This window comes from Orbicella franksi, chromosome 13 (assembly GCF_964199315.1).
Source record: "Orbicella franksi chromosome 13, jaOrbFran1.1, whole genome shotgun sequence".
Taxonomy (NCBI): Eukaryota; Metazoa; Cnidaria; class Anthozoa; order Scleractinia; family Merulinidae; genus Orbicella; species Orbicella franksi.
The window spans coordinates 5,031,877-5,052,606 of record NC_138157.1 but is presented as its reverse complement, the minus strand read 5'-3'; the positions used below and the strand labels follow the sequence as shown (position 1 = coordinate 5,052,606).

At 38.6% G+C, this 20,730-nt stretch overlaps 1 protein-coding gene across 2 annotated transcripts; it reads left to right on the top strand.

Annotated features, from left to right (window-relative positions):
* Positions 1 to 7: 7 nt before the first annotated feature.
* LOC145464927 (conserved oligomeric Golgi complex subunit 4-like) lies at positions 8 to 16,834 on the top strand. 2 transcript variants are annotated; one of them, XR_014041469.1, is made up of 31 exons: positions 8 to 108; positions 1,111 to 1,193; positions 1,498 to 1,612; positions 2,033 to 2,083; positions 2,578 to 2,628; positions 3,135 to 3,210; positions 3,883 to 4,000; positions 4,219 to 4,294; positions 4,641 to 4,695; positions 5,120 to 5,221; positions 5,397 to 5,434; positions 5,705 to 5,773; positions 6,117 to 6,172; positions 6,597 to 6,693; positions 6,972 to 7,011; positions 7,736 to 7,794; positions 7,888 to 7,947; positions 8,577 to 8,671; positions 9,025 to 9,081; positions 9,515 to 9,583; positions 9,975 to 10,062; positions 10,775 to 10,837; positions 11,352 to 11,405; positions 11,921 to 11,974; positions 12,350 to 12,442; positions 13,278 to 13,361; positions 13,516 to 13,617; positions 14,176 to 14,304; positions 14,421 to 14,512; positions 15,076 to 15,469; positions 15,677 to 16,833. XR_014041469.1 is itself a non-coding variant. In XM_081448740.1 (30 exons), the coding sequence occupies exons 1-30, from the start codon at positions 25 to 27 to the stop codon at positions 15,116 to 15,118; spliced, it is 2,253 nt and encodes a 750-aa protein (XP_081304866.1). In that variant the 5' UTR covers positions 8 to 24; the 3' UTR covers positions 15,119 to 16,834. The 2 variants fall into 2 exon arrangements, 1 of the variants encoding a protein (XP_081304866.1); XM_081448740.1 differs by having other exon boundaries at positions 15,076 to 16,834.
* Positions 16,835 to 20,730: the final 3,896 nt, after the last annotated feature.

The following is a 20,730-nucleotide window of genomic DNA, read 5'->3' as shown; positions in this document are numbered from 1 at the left end:
CGCTGGCGCATACTATTTTCCAAGATGGCGGCCCACGAGTTGGATGTTTTCAGCTTAACCGATATCACCGAAATCCAACAAGCCTATGCGCAAATTCACCTTCACGAGGTATGTTATAAAGGATGCTAACTAAAGTTAGCAACAGGTGCATAAAAGACATGTATCTGTAGCCATATTTGTTATGATTCGTTATGTTTGCAACACATGCTTACGTGTCAGTGGATGACCGTGGATGACCGGGCTGGACGTCAGACTGTTGTCTGTATGGTACAGTTTGATAGTGTTCTGAAAGTGCAGATGGTTGCGGCGGATATGATGGGGTCATGTTGCAGTTGTTATGAGGTCTCACATGAATGGCTTGAAACCCTTTGAGAGGACAATAGAACAAACAACAGGAACAAATATGCTTCCTAGCTCCAAAGCACTAACAGCTGCTGCAATGACGACAAATAGAATTGCAAGCTTACGAGAGCTGCTACACTACCGATATGATGTGAATTTCCCAGCGGAGAACCTGAAAAAATGTCTATAACTCAGGACTGCAGAAGGCTGAAAAAATGGATAGCTCAACTGGTACATGGGGTAAATGTGGAAGTGGGGGGGGGGGGGACTCTAACCAAAAACTTTCCATGGAGAGGGAAGTAAGATATTTTTGGAAGCAACACCTTAAGGCTAATTTTCGAACAAAAAGAAAAGTATTCTATTGAATAGATAGATGGGGTTACAAATAAGGTAAAGAGAGGCAAGTGGCTAACAGCCATTCAGAGCTGATCATTATTTCTGTCAAAAAATATGAAGAAAATTCCTGGCAGCTCATACATGTAGGTAACCCAATCCTAATGTCCCATCATCCATCGCAGACTGATTGGACTTGCTAGTAGGACATCTGAGAACATGAACAATCTTTTTTAATTCTTTTTTTTAGTTTTTGTTACATGTATATAATAATTAGCCAGGTAAAGATCTCATGAAAGCTTTCAGAAGAATCAACTTTGAACAACTGATTGAAACACAATTTACAGTGAATTATTGCATGAAGATTTCCCTCCTCTCAGAGTGTTATTTAAACATATTATAACAATTTGGTTTTCTATTCCTTTTTGTCATCAGCAAAAATTGAATAATGAGCTTGATGCCATCTTAGACAACCAGCCAAGGCTTGATGCAAAACTAAATACACTACAGAATGTTATGTGAGTAGTGCATGTATAATTTATGTGAAGTAGCTTAACTTAAAACACTAGTAAAAAGTGGCTTTAATTGAGCTACAACAAAGTTATATATTTGTTGATGTGAGAGATAACATAAAGAAAATTGAAGTAAGTGGCTCTTAAGGATTGCCAAACTGATTGCTGGTAAAAATCACCATCTATTGTATTTAATAAGCCAGCTACTTAAACTACTCTGACATTCAATAAAACTGCTTACATCATAGCTCAGATAAGACCGAGTGAAATCTTTGGTCATATACCGTAACCATAGTTATGTGTTTTTTAGTCCTAACCTGCAGTTAGTGATGAGAGATGCCCAGCATTTGCACACCATGATTTCCAACACTTCAGATTTAGCTGAAAAGGTCAGCAGTAAAGTACGACTTCTGGATCTTGTTAAGGTTGGTCATATAGCTACGCTGGTTAAATCCTGATTATGATAGTACATTTAACACTGGTAATGTGATGATAACATTATTTAGATAGTTTAAACAGTAATTTGCTTTTTGTTGTTTTTGTTTCTAAAATGTTGTCAGGTTTTTGAAAAGGCCTATTAAATCATTTTTTATTTCTTTTTAAGATATAAAAACTATTAGGCCAGCAGTAAGTTTTAATTAGCTCTGTGTAAAATATTCAATGATTTCTACCAAAATGACCATTCCAGGGACCATCATGCTGGAACAGGCTATTACAATGGCAAAGAACACTGAGCATACAATACCATACAAATACCACTGACCGGAAGTACCAGCTACTCTTTGTTGTTAACTTTGTTAAATTGCATTTAAGAGCATTATTACTCGATTCTGTATTGATTTCAGAACAGAGTTCAAGAAACAATCAAACAGGTGGATGACATTCTTGATTTAAAGGTACTTGGATTACATATATACACTACAGATATATAGCTTTTTCCCCTGCTCTGTTATGAGTTCATGGGGAAGAGAATCTGATTATGAAACTAAATCCTACATAGTACATTAATTTTTGATTGCAGCAATGAGCAGGTTTATCTTCCATAATGTATAATGAATCTTAAGTGTAGTTCTAAATATGTCTTTTATTTGAGATCAATGACTGTTATTACATTTGGTAATTAAGAGAGATACTTTTAGATGCATGGCTTATATGAGACAAGTATATTGTTAGTCTTCCAATTGTACACCATTTTCTATTATTATAGTAATTTAATTAATATTTCGATATATGCATGTAATGCTTCTCAAACACGTACAGTACATCTTCCAAGATCCATGTAAATCTGAAACCTAACTAACTCATCACTTAATTGACTGTCCCTGTTTGTGGAGATTAGAAGTGTTTGACAACACAGGTTTGATGTTATTTTAACTGTCCTATTCTGTAGGCCTGTGTAGATGGTGTACAGACTGCACTTAACACTGAACACTTTGAGCAGGTGTGTTATAATGTGTCAGGCCAGCATTTTCATCATTTAATCAAATTTGATAGTTGATACCAAACTTACAGACACAAGGTAAAGTCTGCATATATGAGCCAAGTGAACCATCAGGCCGGAGCTTATCCCAGTTTCTGTAGCATGAAGCGAGAAACAAACAAGTTAAGGATTAATTTAGACCTGAGATGACCCTACGGCATAACAGGTATTCATTTGCAAAGGCTAAGTGTTGTAGGCCAATCAGGGACCCTCGTCCTCCTTCCCCCACACCCCTGAAAAAAATATTAACATGTGACCTGAAAGTTTTGCAACTTTTGCAGTTGCCATCCTTATCTGCCCAAAAATGTGCATCCACACAATTACACGTCATGTATTAGCCTTAAAATAATACTTGGACATGATCAAGATCATTCAGTTTCAGTAATACAATTTATGAGTACATGTAGTCTATATAATAAGTAAGTATAAATTCTTGCATTTCTCTTTTGTTGTGATTTCTTCCTTAGGCAGCAGCACATATTCACAGATACCTCAATCTAGATGAACAGGTGCTCAAGGAGGTAACAGGCGATTCAAAAGAAGGTGCCAATTGACAACTTGTTTTTTATTTACATTGTATTTTTTATGGTCACCCTAATGGGAAAATTTCATTTTATTGGCTCTGGTCATTTAGCAAGGACTTTGCAGGGCTAGGTCAGTAAGTTGTTACCTAGAATGAAACATTTTCCTGGCTGATCTGCCACTTAGCAGAGTACATGTAGATTTGTAGCCAGAAACACAAATTGGAGGGTTAGGTGCACTTTAAGCACATAATTATATATTACCAGTAAATTGATCATTTCCCAGCTTAAGTTGTTTCCATTGATGCTACAGTATCACTGTAGTTAGCATCTCCAGTGGCTGCCCCTCGCAGGGTTGCTAAGCATTTCTTCATGCTGGGCATGAATTTCATGAGATCCCACCAACTTAACATTGTGTATTTCCAGAAAATATCCTTACCTCCTCCACAGAAGGGGCTATTTTGAAGACCCCTCCCTCCCCTCCCCCCCCCCCCGACACACCCCTCTGGAAATTCCAAGTAAGCGTGATACATTTCATGTTTTGGTCTTAGAGAAACCCCCTCTGGAAATTCTAATATTTTCAGTGGGGGAGTATGGATATTTTCTGGAATTGCACATTGCATTGCTCTACAGACATGTTCTCAAACTCATTATACTGGTGATAAGTTTAACTAAAACTCGGTTGTTCTTACAGGTTCTGATATAGCAGGAGCATTTGCATTACTCCATGAAGCAGAAGCAAAACTAAAAAGAATAGTTCATGATAAGTTTGAGGCCGCGATACAGAATGGTGATCGGAACTCTGTTGAAAGGTGGGAATACATGTACACGTTCAATAGATTATTTTATTTTAATTTATAATTTATGTTACAGAACTGATTTCAACTTTTCATACAGTTTTGTTTTAATTTATTTTTCAAAATCTGTGGATTTGCAGGGTAGTGTAACAAAAAAAAGATACAGGTAAAACCACTGTAATGATGTTTTTACACTGAAGTACAAGTATGAAAAATTATCTCTATTTTTCCAGGTTTTTCAAGATTTTTCCATTACTTGGTCAGCATCAAGTTGGACTTCAAAAGTATGGAGGATACTTGTGCTCCCAGGTGTGTGTAATGATTCTATTGATTTGATTCCAGTAATAACTGAAGATTGCTTTAGAAGCCAGCTGTTTTGGTAACAGTCCCAGCTCAAGATAGTTTGTGGAAATGGATATGTGAAGGGAGGGGCGTAATAATGAGTCAGAATATGCCCCACCCTCACTTGTTTCATTTTTCTCCCCAAGAGTTTACTAAAGCAGTGTCAATTTGTCATTGATGATGTCTTACAGCCTGTGTCACTCCAAAAGTAGAAATCAGAAATCTGCTACTTTTGATCTGCCTCTTTGCTTTCAGTTTTGTCTATTAAGTTAAAATGTCTGAAAACCGAAAATGTTTGTTGTTGATGATATAGATAGCTGCTCAATGCCAGAAGAATCTGGACAGTGCTGTTGCTATCAAGGAATCAGGTGGGACTACTTCTTACATTGTATAAAAAATGTGCATTTAAAAGTATTGTGAAGTGAAATTTGAAAGCAAATGAAACTTCAAGTGCACATAATTATGTACTGTTACATAATTAATAGCATTATCAAAATTAACCTGTCTGAGCAGACCTTTCTGTTCGCATAATTAACTCATTTAATTTCCAACTAAAGAGATCATTTTTTTTTGGCTCAGAAATTTCCCCTACTGATGAAGTAGCCTGACAGATCAGAGATCCCTACTGTACTGTATGGATGAATGATGGCTAATCAAAATATCTTTCTCTGTAGAACAAAATTTGTGGGTCAAAAAATTTGCCTTATGCATAAAAGAGAGACTTTTGTCTACTTACTACTTAGGGATGTCTCTGTTACTACGTTACGAGGATGTTTCTGTTTTTGAATGTAGATCGTCAAGCTAATGTTGTGTTTGCCAACACACTCACCTTGCTGTTTGAGAACATTGCACGCATGGTGGAGGAACATCAGCCATTTGTAGAGACTTACTATGGTAAGATGGTTTTCAGAGACTAAATAATGATCGAAATGTGGTATTTACACAAGTTTTGCTATAACTTGAAAGAATGATTAAGCATCCATATGTACATTATGTATAGTCAACAATCATTTCACTTTTTATCTGATTGCATGCTGTGTTCTCTAATAGTTACTGTATCTACCTGCAGGTCCTGGTAAAATGTTTATTTTGCTGCAAGCTATGCAGGTATGTGATTATTAGTAATGTTCACTTTAATATATTTTCTTTTTAACTTGCATTGTTGTCTTTGCCTGATGAAACTGGCATTCCAAATTACCCTTTAGTTTGATATGACCTAACTATTTTTTAACGATCAGAATACTTTCCATTGTAAAACTTCAAAACAAAATCAGACGTGCTGATAAGTGATATGCTAAACTAGATGGCAAAGCTCTCAGGACTAATATTTTGTCTTACCTTGTAATAATAGATCATGTAAAATTTTTGAATTTTCAGGCTGAATGTGACAGACAAGCTATTCAAGTGGTGGACCAGTTTCTCAAAAAGAGACAGTTCAAAGAAAAGGTGCTCACATTAAATCAAAGTAATGTCTTGGTTATTTAACCTTTTAGTTTATTTTTCATTATTAACCTTTACAGCATAAAATCTCCTACAAACACCAATAATAAAATAATATTACAAATAATTATAGAGTAAGTCTTGCCATTGATTGGTAGCGATCTCAAAGTTTAGAGATAGCTGTACAAAGATGTGCAGGTTTGAACAGGAACTTACTAGTATAATTAAAATTATTTTGCAGGTAATATTGCATCATTGCATCATGTTTTATTTTTGTGGCAAATACTACTGTTCAATAATACATGTATAAATTATTAAGTAAATTAATTAGTTATTTTTTATATTGCAGTTTAAGTCAGTGCAGGGTAGTCAAACATTCAAAGGTTCTTCTGCTAATCTTGAAAGGTAATTTTACAAAATAATTATCAATTAATATAAATAGTTAGTTACTGGCTGGTATATGACTTTCAAATATCAATATTTCTGGTTATCTCCTTATGAGCTTTGTTAAAGGAGCTCATGTACACATACATTTCAAGCACATCTATTTTCAATACATGTATCTGCAGCCTGGCTTTCAGAGGAGAATTCTTCATGTGTCTTCAAAGATTTCAAAACTAACATCCGTGACCTGTATACCAATCTTTAGAGCCATTGATACATGTACTTGCGTCATAGTTCTGCAATGTGAAAAATGCCATCTGCACTCATACGGTACCTATGACCTTAGCTGAAAAACTATTTTCAAATCATCAAAATTAATCAATTTAATGGAGGAATGAAAGTGTGTGAACTTTGTTTTATTTGTTTGTTTGATTTTTTTGTTCAGATATGACCCAAGAGAACTTGATGTTGTTTTGAGGGAAGTTGTTGTTATGAATGCAAGGGCAGAGATGTATTTGAGATTTCTGGAAAAAAGGATCACTGTAAGTCATTTCAAATCTTTTGATGTTATTATCCTTCACATGTCAGGTACAGATAGATGGTATAATTTGTAACATTTTCCCCTTGTATAATAATATTTAACAGCATGGCTAATTATCGAGTCACTTCCCAAAATGAAGTGAAAATTTAGGTAGTTACAGCCTAATCTGAAGTAGATTGCAGTATTACATTCACTGATATTTGTTAAATCCATTGAACTGTGATATGCGTGCACTGCTCTTGAATAAATTAACCTCTCATATGTACATTCTATGTTTAGGATGATGTGGAAAATGTACCAGAAGAGGAAAAGACTGAAGGTACTTGTAAGTTTTCTTACATACAAATTAGTTTTGCAGTTAGCAGGCACTCAGCAATTTATTATCAATAATCATTGATTACTTGTCAGTGGTGTTAACCATCTGTTGAAGACCTCTCACTTCCTGTTCTTTGGAGGACTTGCATATAATCTGAAAGACAGAGCAGATCTATGCAGTTATTCAGAAACAAGTTGTTATGTTAGTTGCAGTGAGAGTGCAAGTTCCTGAGAAATTTAAAAACCCAAAAGAAATTCCTAAAGGGGTGGTGGGACACAGTCTCTGATGTCTCACCCCTCACTCCTACAAACGTCAAGATGCATCTTGATTTCTTTAACAGGAAATATATCATTTCGAACACAGTCATGTTTTGCTCATTTCTCCATCTTTAATACAACTGTAAGTTACTAATCAGAGCATACCAATTTTTTTTCCTCACAACAATTTAAAGTTTTATTAGGACCTTGGGGTAGGCAACTCTGTTAGATCCATTTGGGCAGAGAAAGTTAAACTGAGAACAAGTTCAAAAACTTGATTGGTGGACTATTTCTAGAATATTGAACTAAATTGTGTAAACATGTAAAACTAGAAAGAATAGATACCAGAATTAATGATCAGAAATAGAAAGAGTCTGACAGCCCATAATTTTGCTTTGAAGTTGGCCACAAGGTTCCCACTGACCACAGAACTAGTAAAAGACATGTAACATATAAACATTTCTTGGCAGAATTGTTAGGAATTCAAGACAAAGTGGTTTCCAACTGTGAGCTCAACAGAAAAATGCAGGTAAACAGTGTCATTGTTTTCTCGTAAAGGAAATGCTTCTGGCGGTTAACTTAATTGCAATTATTTCAAATTGATATCTTTTTAATTTATCAGGAGCTGATTGGAAATTACATTTACATGGAAGAGTATTTTATGAGGGAAACTGTCATGAAGGTAAATTAAAGTGTTTTTTTTTTTCAATTATTTACAATAATGAACTGTACTCTAGTTCCCACAATTTGCTACTTTCACTACAACACTGTACTTTAAGAAACAATACCCATTGATTCTTACTCTAGTTGCAATACGACACAATACTTACTAAGGCACATGTAACACAAGGGAGCCATTGATGGTAAAAGTTACAAGAAATTCTGGTGTTTATTGGCAGCCTCTCCCAAGAGCATGTGGTCATTCCATTGTCTCCTTGTTTTTGTTTAAAATGAGGAATGATAGCCTCCATGGTTCAAAATTAAAGACTCGCATTCTTAATAGCTACAATGCAGGTCAGAAGGAGTTGTCTCAAGAAGGTTACAATAATCATTGCATACTAATACCAATATACTGTAACAATGCAATTCAATCCATGCAATTACAGTAGAACATCATCTTAACTGACCCCCTGCCCAAAGCTATGTCGATATAATTGCACACTCAGTTTGCTTCTGTTATGGCTGTGTGAAGGCCCAAACTTGAACATTTCCTCAAGGAGGGGTGGGGGGAAGGAGTCATTAGTATCCATGTAAGTTTCCACATACTTATGCCCCAACATTGTAGCTCTGTTTTGTGTGTTTTTTTGTCAGGCTGTGAAGATGGATGTTACTGAGGGTGGTGATGATGAAGCTGTCACATCCAGCATGGTGGATGATGTTTTCTTTATTGTGCAAAAGGCTGTCAGGTAAGCAACTTACATGTATACGTACACGAAACGAGATGTGATGATTCCACTTGCACTTTGACGACTGCTGAGACTGGCAAAACATAACTTGTACAATCATGGAGATGCACAATGACAAAGGAGCCGGATAACATCGGGAAGACATGGGATGAGGCTGAGAAGATCGCAAAGAACAGGGTCCGGTGGAAGGCTATGGTGGTAGACCAGGGGGAAAGAGATCTAAGTCAAAACGTAACTTGTGTTTGTGGAAGTTTCAGTTTAAACAGTTGCTTGGTGATTGGTAAATGGTGAATGCTGAACTTGATATTTGATATTTGATGTACAGTTTGTGTTATCTTTCTTTCTTCTTTCAGGCGTGCTCTGTCAAGTTCTAGTGTTGATGGAACATGTGCAATGTTAAATCATGCTTGGTAATAATGAATGCCTGCTAATAAATTATGCTTAGTTATAAAATTGGAGTTGTTATAGTGACCTAAAATAGTTAGTTAATGCTACCACACAATAATTATCAAGGATACATCAAAAGAGACTTTCAATAGGGTGGAAAAAGGTTACAGTACACATACACTGTACTTTGTCTTTTCAGATTTGAATGTCTCTTTGATGACCAAAATCTGTTTTAGAAGAGTGTATATTCTTAACTTAATGGCGAAATTATTCCGTGAGACGTGCCTGCAGGGAATCATGGTAGTTGTATTCATCAAAACAAAAATCCAGTCCAAGATGATGAATACAACTACCATGATTCCCTTCAGGCATGTCTCGTGGAGGGAATTAGCCATTTCTGTTGGTAATTTGATCCTTGAACTGATCTGTTACTTTGCTGTATATTCGTTGTTACAGTGCTCTTCTGTCATCTGATTACCGCGATGTACTAACATCCAGGTTAAAAGCTGGTTTCCCATCTGGCAGGTAATTATCTGAATATCATATTTTTTGTTTTATTTTGCAAATGCCGTTGTCCTGTTAAAACACAAAATATCAAACGATTTACCCAATACTGTACATTAATACCATGCCTTCTGTGGTGGTAACGTACAGCTTGTTCTGGCCTAATAGCATCGGTAAGTTATTCGTTAACTTGGTAGTGAGCCAGTGCTACAGTCATGCATTTCCCTAGAATCTCTAAGTTCGTTCTTCCCATATAAACACCAGGATAATCTTTGTGGCCTGTATTGTTTGTAATGCCAATAACATGCCTCATTTTAAGAGGCAGTTTTCAATGTATCCGTGTTTTAAAACTCCTATTAAAGTGTTTCTCTCGTACTTAATACAATATCTTTTTATTCTTTCCTGCCACCAGTCTCGATTTGTCTGGAATGTTACAAGGGAAGATACAAGTGGGTTACTCCTCAACTGCTGAGAACGCAGCTGCTAGGAAGGCTTTCCTTGTGAGTGTGACACGGCTGTTAGCATTATTTGGATTGTCACGTAACACTTCTTTGTCACTCTAAGACGTGTTACAACTTTTCTTTCTCACTGTGACAGTCGTCACAGAATGCTACCTGTTTCACGCCAAATCGAGTTCGCACCCACGAATTTCGCATCCCTGAAATCATTTTAAACTTTCCATGTCGAGTTCGTCTTCACCTTCAATGGATTAAAGAACGAGAAATGAACATGTCTTGCACATGTGATTTTGCAATTTTTAAGCACTTGATCGCTAGTTGAGTCGATGTGGAGGTGAACTCGGTGGGCGTGAAACCTCAAGCTACCTCATCACGGAGTGCTTCTTCACATTTCTGAGAACCCTTACGCTCTTCTTCTTTCCTATTGCCAGAGCCATTGCATCGTAAATCAAATATCAGCCTACTCTTGAAGTTCTAAAGAGGTCAACATCTAATCTCTCCTCGCATTATCAATTCATCGTTAAGCTGTCAGGTTATGAGAATAAAGAAAATCATCAACTAGGAGATATGGTCTTGATGTAACACTAAATTCTCAAAAGTAGCAGTGAAAGAAAATGTAAAGCAATGTTTAAAGAACTCAAGGGATTTGTCGCCATCGACTGGAGCTCTTAAATCAAGTTTGTGTTCTATACTTTTAAAACTCAATCAAAAGTCCTGTTATAACATTGTGAACATTCTTGTTGGCTTATTCCAGGTAACACTCAACAACCTTGAAGTTAGCAGTAATAACATCCAGAAACTGAAGAAAGATCTGGAGGTAAGGCATCAAGTGCTTTCCTGTCTGTTGTTATTGTAATTGTCATTTCTGTCGCCATTGTTGTTATTATTATCGTTATTGTTGTTTGTTTTGTTTGTTTATTACACAGCTGCCATCCTCGAAAGCTCTCCCCGATTTCTTCTTTTGGAAAGGGTAGCTGTTACACAAACTAGAAAAACGTTTCTCACCTTTCTGGAATCCATACCAACAACAACACAAGGCGAGAAGGACTTCTCTAGCCTGTGTCATAGCCGCCTTTTCCGAAAGAAAAAATCAGAGAGCTTTAGAGGATGGCGCCTGTATTGTAAACACAGGTGAACAAAATGTCGGGGTGAGGGTGGGGGGGGGGGGGGACCTGTGGTGGACTGGCTCCCCATCGGGGCGGGAGGAAGTTAGAAATACATTAGAATTACATTAATTAGGCAACGGCACCGACGGAACGCTACTCTATAGTCCTTGTGTAACATGTCGTTAATTAGTCATGTGTTAACATTTTTATCAAATTTCTTGTCAGATTGAATGTGAAAGGAACCTTACATTTGGAGAACCTGACAAACTTAAACTAGAGGTGACTTTTTATTCATATTCTTAGTATTTGTATTGTAAACCTAGAACTAGCTTGCAATGGAATCTAATAGGGGGGTAGTCTCGAAAACTGCAGCTGTACCCCTGGGTACCCCTGAAGTTTTGACCAGATCTGCATGTTTACCTACAGATGGTGACTATTATTTTAAAATAAATAAATAAAATAAATAAATTACAATATTTAGAGAAGAAATCTCATCAGCCTTAGCTCTCCGGAAAACCGGAGAAGCCGGAAAGAAACCCCCGGAACAAGGCGAGAATCAACAACAAACTCAACGTACTTATGACACTGGGCTGAAATCGAACCTGCGCCACATTGGCGGAAGGCGAGTGGTCTCACCACTGCGCCAACCCTGCTCCCCATAGGTATATAGGAAATGACGCCGTAATAGTTTAACACAGTCTGTTCTACCTTGTCAATTTAGCTATAGTAAAATTGTTTAAACTTCTTGTGTAATCAATATAACTGTCCCATTTTGAATGTTTTCCTTTGTCTAGAGTTGTCTTGCCGATTTGATGAGCACGTCAAACATCTTCAAGGACTTACTTCAAGTACGCTAGTTTCTCATTATTACTCACTACTTATTTATTGAAGTATTTGAAGTCACTGCGTGACAGATCTTAGAACGGTTCCCGCTTCCTTTGCGTGACAGTAGGCCAACACGACCAATACTCCAGTGCCTGGATGGAAGAAGCTTTCTTCAGTATAAAATCTACCGTAAAATCTGATTCTTTCTTCAGAATAAACTCCTCCTGCCTTAGGTGATACTGTTCTACATTAATAATCTTATTTAGCAGCTGCTATAAATCGCGCTAATTGTTGAAAATAGAAGCCCTAGAAGTTTTTAGTTTGTGGTAACAGAAGAAAAGAGAAGTATGTCTAGCGATTCTTTATCTAAGTTATTTGCGCTACTGTGTTCTGTCTAGGGTGGAATATATCAACTGTGTTCTACTGCTGTGATACCAAGATTAAAACCTCTTATTGATGGATTCAACTCAACAAGTCATAATATATCTGAGGTAAAGTCTATTCCTCTCGGTCTCAACTTTCAAGTAAAACGGTCTTTCTCCGAAGTTGTTTCTACTTCGTACAATTTTCCTCTTATCTTTTTAGTGTTCCCTTAATATTACAACGACGGTCCTAACACTAAGAAGTAATTACTGCGCAGAGAATTGCGCAATGTGGAAATATCACTTTTCACAAAAACAATCTGAACTCAAAGCACGAGAAAACATGATACTGTCATCAAACTCGTCTAAACGTGAAACGAGAAGCAAGCGTGGGAAAACATGCATCCAGTGCTAAGCGCGGGAAAAGATGCATCCAGTCCCAAGCGCGGGAAAACATGCAACCAGTGCTAAGTGCGGGAAAACATGTAACAAGTGCCAAGTGCGTGTAAACATGTAACCAGTGCCAAGCGCGGCAAAACATGCATCCAGTGCCGAGTGCGGGAAAACATGCATCCAGTGCCAAGTGCGGGTAAACATGTAACCAGTGCCAAGCGCGGCAAAACATGCATCCAATGCCATTCGCGGGAAAGGATGCAACCAGTGCCAAGCGCGCGAAAACATGTAACCTGTGCCAAGCGTGGGAAAACATGTAGCCAGTGATAAGCGCGGAAAAACATGCATCCAGTGCCAAGCGCGGGAAAACATACATCCAGTGCCATGCGCGGGAAAACAAACAGTAAGCATCTGATTGGCCAAGAGGACAACACGTTTCCTCTGATTGGTTCGAGTATGATAGAAATGATCTTGAGTAATGCATGAGAATGAAGGAATTACAGTTTAGTTATTTTCAAAAATATTCATAGATTTTGATTTTTTTTTTTTTTTTTTTTTTGCTCTAACGTAGGAGGAATTTGCCTTTTACGAAGTCAACGATCCATTTGTTCAAAATTTCATCACCAGTTTGGACTCGATGCTGACATCCTTTAAGGTATGTAAACACCAGAGATAAGTTCATTTGTCATGAATTTGTGTCTGGACCCAGCTCGTATTGACCGTTATGGGTTTTTTCGTGTTGCACAGGAACATTTTTCGCTGAGCAATAAAAGCTTGCTAAACGTACAAACTGTGTTTTAATTTAACAGGGTCCACTGACACCGAGCAACTACGATTCTTTAGTGAGCATGGCCGCCACTGAAATAACTACTCAGCTGGAGGCCTCAGTCATGAAAGCGTCGTTTAACAGGGTACGTTGTCGTCCAGTTAATGTCTGTATTTCAGCAGTCTCCTTCATTCCTTTAAGTCCCCTTCCTCCATGCGTTAAAGAAAGGAAGTCATAACCTTAAAGGTTTTTGGAAAGGTCTTTATTAGCATAGATTTTTTTCCTTTTTTCTCTGCGCTTTCTCCTTGGTGAGAAGATATTACAATCACTAAAGAACGAGTTTCATTTCATTTCCAAATACCTCAAATTTTGTCAACAATACTCCGCTGTGTATCTTATTTTCTACTTGGCTCTCGGCGTTTTAACATGTAATGCAACGCTATCCCTCGTGTTTGATGTATAAGTATTACTCAAAAGACCAGGGAGCTAGAGAAGTATGCAGCTAACAAATTAGAATGAAGTGCATTAGTTCATTATCTGTACAGCAGGGAAGTTAATTCCCTAAGTGAATAGGGAACTTTTCCCTATTTACTTATTGATCTGCCATCATGACTCCTCAACGGGGAAGGGGCGGTTGCAAAGCTATCACGGCAAACGTTCATTATATTCTAATTTCTTTTCTTTTTTGTGAATCGACAATTAGCTGGGTGGCCTTCAGTTCGACAAAGAACTGCGCTCATTGGTCGGTTACCTGACAGCTGTCACACAGTGGACAATACGAGACAAGTTTGCAAGGCTGACGCAGGTCGCCACCGTTCTTAATTTGGAAAAGGTAAGCTTTACATTGACACACTGTATTGACCGCTTCAATGAAGCTGAATGATAAATTCTATTTCATAGTGCCTTTCTAGAGAACTGACCATTCATTTTTTTGTTGTTGCTTAAAAGGTTGGTGAGATCATGGATTACTGGGGCCCTAACTCAGGACCAATGACATGGAGACTTACTCCCACAGAAGTCAGACAAGTGTTATCGTTGAGGTATAACATGATAGACTAAGGGGTGAAACAGTTGACCTTTTGAGGGGGTTGTGAGTGACTTGGTTCAGGCACGATTTTTTTATGCGCGAAGTTTTTGTCGGAGCGTGTGTATTCATAATATTTTTCCCCCGTACCACGCTTTTTTTCGGCTCACTGAACGGGTGTGAATTTTTTTTGGCAGTGGTTGTTTTTGATACAATTTTGTTTGCACAATATATCTATAAATCAGCCATCACCCAAATGATCCACCCATAACTAGTTTTCTTTTGAAGCCAACACTATCTAATCGAAGTCAAAATGCTCCTCACCGACCGCGATACATTCATGTTAATTTTTTTTTCGGAGAATTTGTTTGTAAACCAAGACAGTAACTCCTAGTCGAGAATTTTCGACGTTTGCATCACATGACCGCTTGACTGTGTATTGAAACTGGAAGGAATAATTAGACTTTGAATCTTGCTGAGTGTTAGGAGTTGTAAGAGTAAGGATAATTTTGTATTGGGTATTTGTAAAGGGTATTTTTAAGTGTTCGTTTATAATATATTATCTTCCTTTTTTCCCAGGGTCGATTTCAGAAGTGAAGATATCAACCGGTTGAAGCTCTAGGAAACAATTTAAAAAAGAAATACTTTATGAAGTAAATATTTTAGCAGATGTAGAAAACTGAGAAGGGATTTTTAAATAGTATTAAATGTAGCTAATTGTGTCTCTTAAATTGTGAATAGTGTATGTAGAATACTGGAAAACAGGCGATGAATCAGTGTAACGTATGTCAGTTTGCGTTAGGCAAACATCGATTGTTTTCTTGAGGCAATTGGTTGTGAAAGGTACTGGAACTATGTCGGAGTTTTCTTATCCAATAAAAAAATAGCGCGAAAACACGCGAGCAGCCGACAGGTTCTCCGCGTCGCCATGTACGTCATGTTTATGTTGCCTAGCAACTTAAACGGAAATCGCGTCCTCTGTGAATTATTAGGCTGATTTAGCAAGAGAACGGGAACGTCACTTGACGACGGCGCGCGCAGTACAAATACCCAAATATGGTCAAATTAGAACGGAATCCAGGTTATTCCGCGCGCCCTGCAGTCGTCATCCGACCATATTTGGGTATTTGTACTGCGCGCGCCGTCGTCAAGTGACGTTCCCGTTCTCTTGCTAAATTAGCCTATTGGAGACGAGATCCCCCTGCTCAGACGCCTGTCTTGTAGACTAAAGAACCAATACAATACGGTTTGAATTAGTTAGGTAAGCAGGTTAAAAAAGTGATGGAATCAAATAGAAGTTTAGAGTGATAGGCGTGTGTCACTCAGGACTCGGATTTGTGGCTTAACTGATTTGTGATGAGTTAAACTACATTGGTGACGTTTAGTTGTGTACCGTTTAGGAAGGGAAACCGGTCGGTCTCAGGTCTTTTGAAGGTTCACTCATCCTCATCGGGCCCATGAGGACTCTTGAGGCCGGCTTTCGAAGGTTCAAGGCTTTCCTATCCAATTTGGAGTTTATGGTAAATGCATGGTATACTAAGTTTGTGCCAAAAGAATTTGAAGAGAATTATTTCACTATAAAGCCAGGGATATCGGTATTTATTTCTTCTTTCTTTACAGAAAGTTTTAAGGCAAACATTTTTCTATCCACCATGCACGAACCCTCCATAACATGGGCAGCATTAAAAGCTGTACAAAGTTTAATGTTTCAGTGACTTCTCACGTATTCCTGTATAAAACTAGAGGAGATGGCGGCAGGGAAAAACAAACCTCAAGACTTACACGGTGCATTGTTAGGGGTTTAACTTTAAATAAAGATCGTAAAACCGATATAGTCGAAGTGTTGTTATTACTTTTGTTGCAAAAGTTTTGTCTTGTGAAACTGAGAACTAGGGATTGTGCCGTGGTGTTGAATTCTAACAGTAGTGATCACACTTCAAGGGAGATGTTGATCCTTAGAACAAGAAGTAACTTATCGATGATCAGTGACAGCGACGAGTAATCGATGGGTAATCAACAAGTAATCAATTAGTCATTGATTATTGGCGATTATCAATGAGTAATGGATGATCAAAATTGTTTTGGCCTATCGATTACTCGTCGGTGTTGTCGATGATTGATAAGCACGAACGAGTTACATCGCAGAAGAAACAAGAATTCTTGCGCTGACAACATAACATACTTAATTTCTCACAATTAACATTTGTACGTAAAATTACAGCTTTAAACCTTTTCAGTTTATAAATACTCAAGTCAGGGTATGGGGTCGGGTAAACCATTCGGTTTTCTAGTTGGCCCCCATATTTACAAAATTAGTTAACTTTCGGCACAGGTGAGGAGCCAGAAAGGATCGGAGAAAATAACAAATATAATAGACGTGGCCATAGTTAAGAGGGGAAATGATTATGAAACCCGACAAGTTTCTTTGTTGTAAGTTTTTGCCCGCTTTTTTGGCCTTGAACGTGCACAAATACGCCGTACTGAGGAACTAACCAGTAGAAACGCTTTGGTTACGTAATTCATGCATAGTGTATGAGCGCAAACAAAAGATTGTACACGGTCGTGGACCTTCCAACATAAATCTTGGCATATTGGCGACTAGTCGCTGCAACTGGTCCCCTGAAGAGTTTACACGAAGGGACCGGTCGCAGGGACTTGTCCCACGAACAGTTCACATGAGGCGTTTTGAGAAACAAGTCGCAGGGACTTGTCCCAAAAATTCAAACTGATTTGAATTCGTGGAACTAGTCGCAGGAATCAAACTTTGGTCCCTGCGCGCGACTAGATTTTGAACTAAAAAATGGCCAGTTCATACGATGGGACTTGTCCCCGCGACTTGTTGCAGGGACTAGTCGTAGGGAATAGTCCCCTCGTGTGTGCCAACCTTAACGGTTACAAGTTTGTGCTTATCTCTCGCCAGTTCCCACTTGTGAAATAAGCGTAACACTAGTGAAAAATAAGCATAAGCACAAGGAAAATAAAAATGTTTCTTTTCCTAGTGCTTCGGTGCACACCGGCGTTTTCTTGTGCTTATACTTTCGTTTAGGCTAGTGCGTATCTCAGACTTTACCAGACTTTAAAGAAAAGGCGCTAGTTATCAACATCTCAGTACGTCTGCGCGTATCTTGCTTATTCTTATGCAGAATGCGCTGATAAAAACCACCCTTGACGAAAATAGCAATATAAACATTCCATTAATTGGAATGAGTATTCTTTTTCACTGGACTTTTCACGCCACATTGTTAAATGTATGTTTTTAGTAACAAAGCGTAATGCATTCCTTGCCAGGCAAGGATATTTCTAGCGCCTGGGAATGAATTTTAACTTGCGGTATATAAAGAAGTGTCATCCACAATGGCACCCATTGTTTGGCGTTGGTTACTCTTGTACAGAGAATCGACGATCCAGGTGAGGCAAACGGACAGGTTTCTCGACGACCTTTCCTTCATGTAAGTCTATGTATATATTTCTTTCTTTACTTAATAATGGCTTAGCAACTTCTTTGCGTTTTGCTACCCTTCTTTTCAGTTTTAACGGTTCAGCATAGCATTCTGTTCTCATAGTTTAGTGGTTAAAACTCGATCAGTTTTGGATATATCTCGGTTCGTCTTTTCCTATACACTTAGAGGAGAAAAACACATCTGTCAATACTTAATTATCCCTTAGTGCTAATTTAAATAGATTATTTTTTCCTTTGTAATCGTTCAAAAACACATTTATCGAAATTCAACCAAACGAGAGTAGCATTAAAATCAAAAGCGTCATCGTAACCTTGAAATACTATTGAAAAAAAACCCAGCACTTTTGCCCGCAAATTGCAATACCTTGTTTAGAAAATTAGTGAAAAAGCTAGCGATAGAAATTAGGCCTTTTTGTTAAATTTTTTGAGCGAGATAAATGTGGTATCCACGGCACCCTTTCTACTCGAACTCAGAGTCATGCTCAATTTGAAAGCAAGTCTCTAGTTGAGAGAAAAATGTACATGACAGCACTCCAAACAAAACTGTTACCGCAAACTACATATTCAACGATTTGCTGCTGGCGTCACCGATAACCACGTCGACACCTTCCAACAGAATAGACACAATTAACCCGTAAAAAGGTAACACTGAGAGGCTAGCAAAGCAAAACATAATGAAACACCAACAATTACTGGAAAATGAAATGATACAGCTAGCAGACGAGATAAAATTTGGACTTGCCTGACCTTGAGCTAGGACGGGGGGTTGGAGGGGAGGGGGGACGGTTTTGTTTTGCTTGCCTTGCCGGCTTTTCTTCTTTCTGTGATTTTTTTCTTTTCTTACCCAAAATAAGTGGGGGTGGGGGGGGGGGGGGCGCCGAGCCCCTCCCCTAGATCCACCACTACACATGTAGCAAGGTGGAGGTATGCACGTTCACACATTAGGGAGCTTAAGCGACGACGACGACGACGCCGAGGACGAGGCTTAGTATAAATGAACTCATATTTTACAAGCGAAATTCGCGATTGTCTGGATCTGTTCGGTACGCCAATGGCTCTAAAAACGTGCTTAAGCTAAGGGCCTGATTACATGGCGAATTTCAGCCCGGGCTGAAGTTTCAGCCTGGTTAGCCGGGCTGAAGTTTCAGCCTGGTTAGCCGGGCTGAAATTTCAGCCCGGCTTCTGAAACAAATTCTCATGAAATCAAATTGGCGATTACATGAAGAAGGATTCAGCCCGGGCCGCAATTCAGCCCGGGCAAACGGACTGAAAAGTGTGAAAAAATCCCATGTAATCGAAACGGAATTTCAGCCCGGGCTAAAAAGCAGGAAACAAGATGGCTGCTGCTACGAAGTAGAAGCGATCTCAGTGGAATAAAGGCAATAAAATAGAGAATATCGCTAATTTCAAAGCTTAGATGGAATATAAGAACATCGAGACAAGGTTAAACAGCACGAGGCTGTCAGGGAAGCCATGAACTCGGCAAGCTTGAGGACATATTTCCTTTCTATAAAAGTACGTCTTTCTGGCTGAGAGACAGGTTTCGTTTCAGTTCCATCATCATTGTAGGGTGTTACTATCCCAAAAAGTTAAAAATTGAGCGTCAACAAAAGGTGAAACTACGAGAGAAGCAATGCGCCTATTTTCACGATTCGTGTTCTCGGCGCCATTTTGATTCTCTGGAGACTTTTCGAACACAATTTCATATTTGGCGCCGAGGCTAATATTTCAGCCCGGGCTTAAATTCGTTATGTAATCGCAACAAAATTTCAGCCCCTCTAACTGGGCTGAAATTTCAGTCCGGGCTGAAATTCGCCATGTAATCAGGCCCTAAATATGGAACGACGGCTTTCAATTCCAAATGGAGATATGAAAAATTAGCCGTCGTCTTCCACTGCACGTTCCGTAGACGACGCAGAACTTGGTCATTTCACGTTGTTGTTTTGCAAGCTCCCTAATCACGGGAGTGCACAACGACTGGCCAACGTTAAAAGAATCGACGTGTCCTTTGACACTTTTTTATATACGTACGCCATTAAAATTCGTGCCACCTTCGAGAAATGTGCATTGATGAATCAAAATATTTTCATTGCATCAGGTTGAGTATTCCAAAGTAATGCTCGCACTTCAATTGTTTCTGAGGACTGTTTTTTTTTGGTAGATATAAAATAACAAAAGTTGTCAGGGTTTCCATTAAAAACAAGAAAAACATTCCAGAGCTGTCGAATATTTTAAAGAAATACCAGTATTTCAGCACCACCATTTTAAATGCCTAAACAAGGCTAGGGTGCAACTCGGCTGCGCCGGACTAATTTGGAAACGCAACAATCACCGGTGGGTTTTTGTGTCTGACGAAAACTCCGGCAAGGAAATCACATGATTTTCGTGGAGTCATCGTTTTCGAAAAGGCCCAGTTTCAAAATAGTTTCCGTCCGCACTAACACGCAAAGCCGGCGTTTTCCAATGCAAGTCCTCCGGTTTGAAGAGCGTTTTCAAAAAAGCTACGTTTTCGTGACGGATTAGTATGGACGGTAGGCCTAACCGTAGAAATAAAGCTGCGTTTTCAAATTTCTTTGGCGTAGCGTGGACGGGCCCTAAACTTCATTCATAATTACAGTGGAACCCCGTTCATCCGGTCACCAACAGGCCACAAAAATCTGGCCGCATTAACGGCATGGCTGCATAAAAGGGGTTCTTTAAATAGGAAAACGACTTACTGAGCTTTTGTTCGAGCCAAAATGAAGTGGCAGCCGTAAGGGGCGCCGTAAGGCGTC